Consider the following 10,981-nt stretch of genomic DNA (forward strand, 5'->3'; position numbering starts at 1 on the left):
CTCAAATTATGGGTAACGGGGAGCTGAGACCATTTGTGCAATTACAGAGTGAGTTTCAGTTGCCGGATTCTGAATGGTACCACTACTGTCAGGTATGGCATGCCATTACGGCTCAAAAACTTTCCAGAAACCTGCAGATACAATCTGACATAGTGTTGGACTATATATGTGGTGGTGCTGGACTTACGAAAGGGGTAATTTCTAAAACCTACAAAGATATATTGCATACACATTTAATGGGGTTCCCACTTAAAGCAAGATCCAAATGGGAGGGAGAGATTGGGGTGATGACTGACGAGGTATGGGACAGCGTTTTAGAATATGTCCCCAAACTCACTATGAGTGAACCAGCTAGGTTGTCCCATCTTTATGTGATCCATCGTGTGTACCGTACCCCCCTTCTGATGTTTAAAATGTGGCTGAGGGACAACTCTGACTGTCCAAGATGTGGGGGGTCTGATGCCGGAATCCTTCATATGATGTGGACTTATCCAAGGCTATCTGCGTTCTGGTTTAATGTCATTAACAGAATAGAAGGGGCTTACGGAAGTGTTAGGCCGGGGTCACACTGGCGAGGAATACGACTGAGTGAGAGGCGCTAAACGTACGCATTAGACACGGACCAATGATTCTCTATGGGGTCCCTCGCACCAGCCGTATATTTCTCATCCGTATTCTAGGCTCCGTGCCAATCGCAGCATGCTGCGATTGTCAGCGTACTACGGCCGTAGTACGCCAATGCAAGTCTATTGGTGCGCAAAAAATACGGATTACACACGGCCCACACATGTGACTTGCGAGAAATACGCACCCGGTGCAAGCCTGCGAGAAAATCTCGCCGTACGGATGCCATACGGATGCTAACATGCGCAAAATACGCGACCACACCTTGATTACGGATGACATACGGATCACTGTTTAGGGGCCATTCATCCGTATTACGCATGTAAAATACTGACCGTATTTTGCGTCGGGTAGTGTGACCCCGGCCTTATACCCAAAAACCCACTGGTCTGCATACTGGGATATGTGGAAGAAATTGAAATAGTTAATAGTGCAAAGCTTGCTATATCCAGACTACTATATGTAGCAAGGAAGCTGATTGCGAGGAACTGGATCAGGAAAGAACCACCTTCTGGGAGAGAGTTTGTGAAACATGTGTCTTGTATCATCCGGCTGGAGGAAAGGATATATGCTAAAAGAGGCAATTCTAAAACCTATGAGAGGTTGTGGAATCCCTGGCTACAATACGGTACAGTTAACTGATGGGAATGTGCTATATTTTACAATGCTGGTGTTGTGGATAGACCATTAATACCCCGACATAGGAACATTTCTGTTTTGTATGGTTTGATTGATAATATGGGTAAAGAGGATGACTAATGGTAAATTACGGTGTAAGAGGAATCTTATGGAGAAAAGAGTTATATATGCTGTCTACATGGGGGGGGATGAGAGAGGGGGAATAGGGTTGTTCAATTTGTAAATCTATTGTTTGTGGAAGATTTACTGTATATTCTGAATTTTGAATTCTTATTAATAAAAATCTATTAGATAAAAAAAAAGAAAATGATTGCAAACACAAATTCTTTGGTATTATTATCTTCATTTAATTTGTCTTAAATGAAAAAACACAAAAGAGAATGAAGCAAAAAGCAAAACATTGATCATTTCACACAAAACTGGGCCAGACCAAAGTATTGGCACCCTCAGCCTAATACTTGGTTGCACAACCTTTAGCCAAAATAACTGCGACCAACCGCTTCCGGTAACCATCAATGAGTTTCTTACAATGCTCTGCTGGAATTTTAGACCATTCTTCTTTGGCAAACTGCTCCAGGTCCCTGATATTTGAAGGGTGCCTTCTCCAAACTGCCATTTTTAGATCTCTCCACAGGTGTTCTATGGGATTCAGGTCTGGACTCATTGCTGGCCACCTTAGAAGTCTCCAGTGCTTTCTCTCAAACCATTTTCTAGTGCTTTTTGAAGTGTGTTTTGGGTCATTGTCCTGCTGGAAGACCCATGACTTCTGAGGGAGACCCAGCTTTCTCACACTGCACCCTACATTATGCTGCAAAATTTGTTGGTAGTCTTCAGACTTCATAATGCCATGCACACGGTCAAGCAGTCCAGTGCCAGAGGCAGCAAAGCAACCCCAAAACATCAGGGAACCTCCGCCATGTTTGACTGTAGGGACCGTGTTTTTTACTTTGAATGCCTCTTTTTTTCTCCTGTAAACTCTATGTCGATGCCTTTGCCCAAAAAGCTCTACTCCAGCCTGGCTTTTTTATGTCTCGGGGTAAGAAGTGGGGTCTTCCTGGGTCTCCTACCATACAGTCCCTTTTCAGTCAGATGCCGACGGATAGTACGGGTTGACACTGTTGTACCCTCGGACTGCAGGGCAGCTTGAACTTGGTTGGATGTTAGTCAAGGTTCTTTATCCAACATCCGCACAATCTTGTGCTGAAATCTCTTGTCAATTTTTCTTTTCCGTCCACATCTAGGGAGGTTAGCCACAGTGCCATGGGCTTTAAACTTCATGATGACACTGCGCACGGTAGACACAGGAACATTCAGGTCTTTGGAGATGGACTTGTAGCCTTAAGATTGCTCATGCTTCCTCACAATTTGGTTTCTCAAGTTCTCAGACAGTTCTTTGGTCTTCTTTCTTTTCTCCATGCTCAATGTGGTACACACAAGGACACAGGACAGAGGTTGAGTCAACTTTAATCCATGTCAACTGGCTGCAAGTGTGATTTAGTTATTGCCAACACCTGTTAGGTGCCACAGGTAAGTTACAGGTGCTGTTAATTACACAAATTAGAGAAGCATCACATGATTTTTCGAACAGTGCCAATACTTTTGTCCACCCTCTTTTTATGTTTGGTGTGGAATTATATCCAATTTGGCTTTAGGACAATTCTTTTTGTGTTTTTTCATTTAAGACAAAAATAAATGAAGATAATAATACCAAAGAATTTGTGTTTGCAATCATTTTCAGGAAGAAACTGGGTATTATCTGACAGAATTGCAGGGGTGTCAATACTTTTGGCCACAACTGTACATTCAGCAGTCAGCCAAGAACACCTACAGTAGTGCAGCAGATGAGACACGTGTTGCTTTCTTTTGATATTGGAAATTGTCCAGCAGTGCCATCAGCTCAGAACAGGCAGCAAACTGTGGGACAGTAAGCAGAGCAAGCAACACATTCAAAATGCGTCGCTTGCTTTCCTTACTGTATGTCTTGGACACTTATTTTTACTGAATTTTTTTACTGAATTTTTTGATGGAATAAAGTTCCATTGATTTTGAGCAGGAGCTGAAAATTCTACCTTTTTCCTCCCTAAAACTTTTGCCCGGCACTGTGATATAACACACTGGCAGCTCGTATCTATCATCACTCGTCATACGGATAACCGTCACTGACATCTGCAGTGCTGGCTGGTGACATGCACAGAGCAGATGCTCTGGATGAGGCGCTGATTTAACAGATTGCCGTGTGGGCGACACGCAGTGGAATATTTCACAACAGCTACGAGGAAACCATCAACACTGGGCAAACCTTATGCAAGTCAGGCATGAGATCCTGGCACAGGGAGCGGATCAGCATGTCCAGGGTGCGCTGCCGCTTCTGAGCAAATGTTGGGGTCTCTAGAGTCGCCTTCTCACCATTTATTACTGGCAGTGGAGACACAATGGAGACAGTCAGTAAAAAGGTGGCACAACATCATGGAGGCTGCTGCAGGTGGAAACACTCACATTTTACTAGAAGAAAATCCCTGAATTCCTGGTGGTCGGTAAAGACAGGTGGGGATGGCAGGGGAGGCCCGAACAGAGGGACACTTTCCTCTGAAAAGATCTTCAGCCTGTTGTATAGTCGGAAGGTGTACTGATTCATGTCCGAACTGTGTAATGTGTGCAGCGCCCCATATTGGCCACAACACTCACCTGTAACTGTCCTTCTGTTTATTATATCGAACCAAGGCAAATATATCTATCATTTATATTAAGGAAAGATGAGGACACTCAAGAGATTATAACCCACATCATCTGTGGATGAAGGAGGACCCAGTATGTGCTGCAGACAACCATCTCCAGGAGAGAAGACATGGCCGCTATGTGGGGCAGTCACTCATGTGCTGATACTCTAGGTCTCAGTGACAAGGATGATGGTAGTGTGGTCTGGTACATCATATACGGCCTGAGCTTTTCTTCCTCCTGCTTGGGAGTGGGACACTACAGCAGGTGGATACGTGTGAAGTGGGAGCGGATCATGGATGGTTTAAAGGCCGAAGACAACTCCTTGCCCTCCTGAAAGACGATCGTCACGATGTCATTCCCAATATGACGCTTCCTCTCTACCTGGAATACACAGAAAGCTGAGGCTCAATCCAAGCAAAAGCCCCCGCTGATCAGCCCGGTACACTGATGTACAGTGTGTGGGCCTTGCCTGCTAAGGGGCAGAAACATGCACCAAAATTAAGTCACAGGTAAGCCGAGAGGCACGGGAAGGCACATCCATCGTCTGACGGCGTGGTGCAAATGGTGTGCAGGAGCAGGTTACTATCCCGGGTAAGTAACAGAACAGACCTGGGCACGGGCCCATACATGAATTCTGCATACAAGAGGCAACCCCAGACCCTCACATCCCGAGCAGATTGCTGGGCTTGGGGGTGCACTGCGGGATACCACCATAGCTCCTTACCTGCTGTCGGTTGTCTTTTGAGTATGGCAGCATGGTGGAGATGTGGAACATGATCTCATGCCCTTGGTAAACTGTGTACACTGAATGTGTTCCCGTGGTATCATCTGCAAACAAATGTATAAGCACTCAGTGTGATTCTGTGTCAGCTCCAGGCACCGATCTGCTGACAATGGGCCATGTAAAGAGTGGTTCGCCGACGTTGGGACCCCGTCCTAGGCTGCACCTCCCGACACAGGTGAGCCAATATATAACATTTGGGGGCACTTACTTTTGGTGTCTAATCCGCCCCTGTAACCGATCCAGCTCCTTAACGTGACCATGTCTCCGAGCAGGTCCAGCATTTTCTGGAAACTTTCGCTTCCAGTCTCTGAAAGAGAAAAGGAGATTGTGGGGGCGCAGTGCTGGACTGAGCAGACAACTGCCTAAGAAAGGCCTAGTCCTGTTGATAGTTGAGGGTTTGTTAAAGTCAAAGCGAGTGTCTAACCACTCAGTGAGCTTTGCCCAGCCTGGAATCTCCACTGCATGCAACTGGAACCACTGCTGTGTGTGCAGGACGAGGCGTCATAACCACACCTGCACCTGGAGCCCCCGACCCGCCACATCACCGCAGCCACCCGCCTCGTCATCGCACCCGGAGCCCCCCGACTCGCCATATCACTGCACCCACCCCTCGACCCACTGCAGTACCACACCCACCCACCCATTGATCCATTGCATCAATGCAACCAAAGCCCCTGAGCCTACATCTCCGCACCCGCCCCTCCCGACCAGCCACATCCCTGCATCCAGGGCACTTGACCACCCCCATCATTGCAGCAAGGGCCCTCCCAACTCTAGTATCACCACATCTGCCCGTTCGTCCGCACGCGACGCCCTAGTTGAGAAGGATATAATTAGTTTCTCACCGTTACTGAACATCTCATCATCCGTTAATTGTCCGTCTTTGGCATAAAGAACTCCAAACTTAAAATTCACTGAGCCCTAAAAATCAGAGAGATGTTACTCTGCGCTCCTCACAGGCACCGAGCACCTTATTATTGGCGATTATTCCCATAATGCACAGGAAACATCTGACATACAGAGAAGCGACTCCTGTCCCCTGAGCTCCACAGCACTCACCTCCTGCTCCTCCAAGACTAGCAGATCCTAATGAGGAGAGAGGAGAGTCAGCGACAGCAGAAAGAGAGGAAGACAGCATGGAGAGAGGATAACAGCAAGGACAGGGGATGACAACATGGGGTAGGGAAGGGGATAACAGCAGGTGGAAGAGAAGGGTACGACAGTGGGGAGGGGAGGACAGCAGGGGGTGGCAACGACAATGGAAGGTACGACAGCAGCAGAAGGGAAGGGGATAACAGCGGGGGGAAGAGTAGGGTATGACAGCAGGGAGAGTACTACAGCAGGGGAGGAGATGACAGCAGGGGGAGGGGATGACAGCAGGGGGCAGGGAAGGGGATAACAGTGGGGGGAAGAGAAGAGGATGACAGCAGGGGAGGGGATGACAATGGGGTGCAGGGGAGGGGATGACAGCAGGGGCAAAGTAGGGGATAAAAGCGGGGGGAAGCGTAGGGTACGACACTGGGGGAGGGGATGACAGCAGAGGGCAGGGGACAACAGCAGAGGAGGCGATAAGAGCGGGGGAACAGTAGGGTATGACAGCAGGGGCAGTGCAGGGGGTAACAGTGGGGGAAAGAGTATGGTTCAACAGCGGGGGTGGGAATGACAACGGGGCAGACAGCAGGGTCAGGGAAAGGGATAACAGCAGGGGGTAAGAGTGGGGTACGACAGCGGGGGAGGGGATGACAGAAGGGGAGGGAATGACAGCAGGGGGCAGGGAAGGGGATAACAGCAGGGGGAAGAGTAGGGTATGACAGCAGTGAGGGTACAACAGCGGGGTAGGGGACGACAGCAGGGGACAGGGAAGGAGATAACAGTGGGGGGAAGAGTAGAGGATAACAGCAGGGGAGGGGATGACAACGGGGGGCAGGGGAGGGGTCGACAGCTGGGGAGGGGACGACAGCAGGGGCAAAGTAGGGGATAACAGTGGGGGGAAGAGTAGGGTACAACAGCAGGGGTGGGAACAACAGCAGGGGGCAGACAGCAGGGGCAGGGAAAGGGATAACAGCAGGGGGGAAGAGTAGACTATGACAGCGGGGGAGGGGACGACAGCAGGGGAGGGGATGACAGCAGGGGCAGGGGAGGGGACGTCAGCAGGGGAGGGGATGACAGCAGGGGGAGGGGACGACAGTAGGGGCAGAGTAGGGGATTACAGCAGGAGGAAAAGTAGGGTATAACAGCAGGAGACGGGACAACAGCAGAGGGCAGGTGTAATGGTAATGTAAAATATGTATGACTTCTCTGGAACATTCCAGACTCTTCCATTCTCTACCCTACAGATGAGACTTTAGCCTGTTACAGCTGCAGCTTTGTATTCTGTCCCTGCAGCCACTCACCCCCTTGTTCCTCCCCCTCTTCGGCTCACACACACTGTGTTGCTCTGTGTAATCTGAGATCCCAGTGAGGATTCTCCCCCCTTAGCCAGGAAAGGATTTCTTTTGTTTGAAGCACCATGCGGCTGGATACAAGTATGGGAAATATTAAAGAGGCTGGATCGCGAAAACAATACGCGACAGAAATATGAAAATTACATGTCTGCGAAGGGCATCGACCCAGCTTCCTAGCCAATGTTTTTCATGGTCCAAGCACCAACAGAACCCGAGAAATGGATTCCTCCTAAACGGTGTGACATAATTACTGCATGGTCTTGAATTATTGTCTTCGACAGGACGGAAAAGATGAGACTATGTGCGTGTTTATACGAGGTACCTTCTACGAGATATAGTTATTATAAGTTTTGTAGTCAGAATTGTAACTCCAAGAGGTTCTCAGATGAGTGGAGACGTTTGGCTCCGCCCTCCTACCCACATGGTTAGCCTGAAGACCATCTAAGAAAATATAAGTGTTAATCTCTATTTTAATCCCGTTTATTTTATATTTGCATTGTACATATCTAATGTCTCACTTTGTAAAATCTTTTATCTCTGTAATCACTGCCCGCCTTTGGGAATAAATTATAACTTTATTAGTTTGTCTTCATGCTCTAAGATGAATTTATGTGCCTTTTAGATAATTACGCTACTGAATTGAGTTGGCTTCAAACCCTTCTATTAAGTTTATAACTTAATCAGAGAAATCTGGAGCTGGTGGCGGCGAAGTGTGGTCTGGGTCCCAGGTACTGCTGACTGTGACGGAAAGGGAGTTTATAAGCTAATTGGGTGGCTGCGGCCAGAGCATTTTATAATTCCCTCACTGCAGAGTGTCGGGTGGCCAGTCCTCATTAAAGCAGCCGGCCGGCGACCAATTATCCCAGGTGTAGTTCCTTGACTGACCTGAGGGTAAGGGGGGGCGCCGGAGAGCTGCAAGTTCCAAAGTGGAGCTGAAAAGTGGGATATACATAAATCCCCGCAGTTCGTGAAATACTGTTAGCAGTGGTGGGACATCCAAAATAACCCCCCTGCGATAAATTGTTAGGGCAAGACTAGCTTGCTGTTTTTATCACATGGTGCCAGCGGTGGGATAACTAGGATAAGCCCCCCTGTGCCTGTGATAGCCGTGTGTCGGCCTTGCATCGCGTCCCTCCGTCCGTGACATATCGGTGTCAGCGGGTGGGATCGTGACAGCAGGGGACTACAGCAGGGAAGGGGACAACAGCGGAAGGAAGAGTAGGGTACGACAATAGGGAAGGGGACGAAAGCGGGGGGAAGAGTAGGGTATGAGAGCAGAGGGCAGTGGAGTAGACAACAGCAAGGGCAGAGTAGGGGATAACAGCAGGGGAAAGATTAGGGTACAAGAGCGGGGGAGGGGATGACAGCAGGGGGAAGGGAAGGGCAAAACAGCTGAGGGGAAGAGTAGAGTACGACAGCAGGGGGCGACAGCAAGGTGAGGGGAAAACAGCGGGGTGCACAGCAGGGGACCACAACAGGGAAGGGAATAACAGCGGGGGGGAAGAGTAGGGAGTGGGGTATGACATCAGGGGAGGGGACGACAGCAGGGGCAAAGGAGGTGACGACAGCGGGGGGAAGAGTATAGGACAACAGTGGGGGGCAGTGGAGGGGACAATAGCGGGGGGCAGGGGAGGGGATGATAGCAGGGGCGGGGACAACAGTAGGGGGCAAGGGAGGGGAGAAAGTGACAGGTGGCTGTGGAGGGAATGACAGAAGGGGGCAGGGACAGATGCCCGTGGGGGAGAGGACTGAAGTAAACATGGAGGCCTTCTCACCTTCTGAATCTCTGGGTTTAGGATTTCCCTGGGACTTTTCTCAAATTTGTCTAGGTTCATGGCACTGAAAGATAAAATTGAGATGTTATTTGCGCCCCCCGGTACAGGAGACCCCAGTGAATATGCACACCAGAACATTATCTACAAGGGTCATTGTAAAACCCTCCAGATAACAGAAGGGTCAGCAGTGGAGGGAGACTAAATAAATACTACATGTTAAATTCTGAATTAAGAATGGAAGCATTCACAGGGTGGAAACCAAGAACCTAGTCCTGCTATCTCAGCTGAAGGCTGTTACAATGTATCAGCGTAGAGAAGGATTTGTGTTACCTTTGTGGTTAGATTAGAGTATATCCACAAAGTTACACTGTAACCAATTCCCAGCTGTGAGCAGGAGCAGGTCAGAACAGATTGTCAACATCTGGATAAAAGTATTCACTCCCAGTAAGCAGAGCTCTTTGAAAAATAGGTCCTGGTTTCTAATAACATTGTCAGGTCACACACAGTTCTGCTACCATGGAGTCAGGGCTCGCCGGCTGTGGGAGAAACCAGGACTTGCTGGCTGCGGTTGGATCCAGGGCTCGCTGGCCACGGGGGGGATCCAGGATACTCACCTTAGTATAGACTTCACGGATAAGGTTTTTGTGGGACAATAAGAAAGACAAATTTTCAGCGTCCCCTGGAAAAGCAATCACAGAATAGTAAGAGAGGTCCCAGAGCGAACGCCCCCCTCGCTGCTTTATGCCCTCGCCACTTACTGTTTTCCTCCATAGGATCGCTCGGTACTGCGGAATGCGCTGATTATTCTGGTCAGAAAGAACCACGGACAAGAAGAACGGACTCCGCTCCGCATCAGTCCCTACATAGTTCTGATGGACTGAAAGCAAAACACCATCAACCCAGGGCCAAAATCTACAGTCACAGAGCACGCTGCCCACAAGGCCACCCCAGCACGCGGTCCCCTCAGAGCGCACTACCCGCAAAACCACCCTCCAGCACATAGTCCCAGTAGAGTGCACTTCCCACTAGACCACCCACAGCATATGGCCCCCGCAGAGCGCACCGCCCACAAATCCACCCCCAGCACACCGTCCCCGCAGAGTGCACCTCCCGCAAGACCACCCTCAGCACACGTCCCCCGCAGAGCACGTCTCCCGCAAAGCCATGCCTAGAATACAGCCCCTGCAGACCACGACTCCTGCAAGAACTCCCCCAGCACACAGCCCTCGCATAGCACATCTCCCACAAGACCACTCCCAGCAGACAGCCCCAGCAGACCAAGTTTCCAGCAAGACCACCCCCTGCACAGCCCTCGCATAGCACATCTCCAAAAGAACCACCCCAGCACACAGTCCCAGCAGAGCACATCTCCTCCAAGACCACGTCTCCCACAAGAACATCCCCAGCACACAGCCCCTGCAGAGCACGTCTCCTGCAAGAGCACCCCCAGCAGAGCAAGTCTCCAGCGCACCACCCCCAGCACACAGCCCTCACATAGCACATCTCCCACAAGACCATCCTCAGCGCACAGCTCCAGCAGAGCTCGTCTCCCGCAAAACCATGTCTCCCGCAAGAACACCCCCAGCACACAGCCCCTGCAGAGCACGTCTCCTGCAAGAGCACCCCCAGCAGAGCAAGTCTCCAGCAACACCACCCCCAGCACACAGCTCTCACATAGCACATCTCCCACAAGACCACTCTCAGCGCACAGCTCCGGCAGAGCTTGTCTCCCGCAAAACCACGCCTCTCACAAGACCACCCCCAGCACACGGTCACCGCGGAGCACCTCTCCAGCAAGAATACCCCCAGCATACACTCCTCGCATAGCACGTCTCCCACAAGATCACCCCCAGCACATGGTCACCGAGGAGCACGTCTCCCGCAAGACCATCTTTAGCACACGGCCCCTAGAGAGCACGTCTCCCGCAAGACCACCCACAGAACACAGTCCTCAAATAGCATGTCTAACAAAAGACCACCCCAGCAGAGCACATCTC

At 50.1% G+C, this 10,981-nt stretch overlaps 1 protein-coding gene across 9 annotated transcripts in view; it reads right to left on the reverse strand.

Moving 5' to 3' along the window:
* Positions 1 to 10,981, reverse strand: part of GARNL3 (GTPase activating Rap/RanGAP domain like 3) — a 222,766-nt gene that overhangs the window by 31,215 nt on the left and 180,570 nt on the right. For all 9 annotated transcript variants that reach the window (XM_073558622.1, XM_073558613.1, XM_073558654.1 and 6 more), the window contains 11 exons: positions 9,743 to 9,861; positions 9,599 to 9,663; positions 8,985 to 9,048; positions 5,825 to 5,851; positions 5,611 to 5,686; positions 4,974 to 5,072; positions 4,706 to 4,809; positions 4,254 to 4,362; positions 3,949 to 3,994; positions 3,760 to 3,866; positions 3,563 to 3,678 (listed from right to left, as the gene is read on the reverse strand). In XM_073558622.1, the coding sequence (XP_073414723.1) occupies positions 3,563 to 3,678; positions 3,760 to 3,866; positions 3,949 to 3,994; positions 4,254 to 4,362; positions 4,706 to 4,809; positions 4,974 to 5,072; positions 5,611 to 5,686; positions 5,825 to 5,851; positions 8,985 to 9,048; positions 9,599 to 9,663; positions 9,743 to 9,861 (932 nt within the window). The remainder of the gene's footprint in view (positions 1 to 3,562; positions 3,679 to 3,759; positions 3,867 to 3,948; positions 3,995 to 4,253; positions 4,363 to 4,705; positions 4,810 to 4,973; positions 5,073 to 5,610; positions 5,687 to 5,824; positions 5,852 to 8,984; positions 9,049 to 9,598; positions 9,664 to 9,742; positions 9,862 to 10,981) is intronic.

Source organism: Dendrobates tinctorius, unplaced genomic scaffold (genome assembly GCF_039654945.1).
Source record: "Dendrobates tinctorius isolate UK_male_01 unplaced genomic scaffold, ASM3965494v1 ptg000013l, whole genome shotgun sequence".
NCBI classification, from domain to species: domain Eukaryota; kingdom Metazoa; phylum Chordata; class Amphibia; order Anura; family Dendrobatidae; genus Dendrobates; species Dendrobates tinctorius.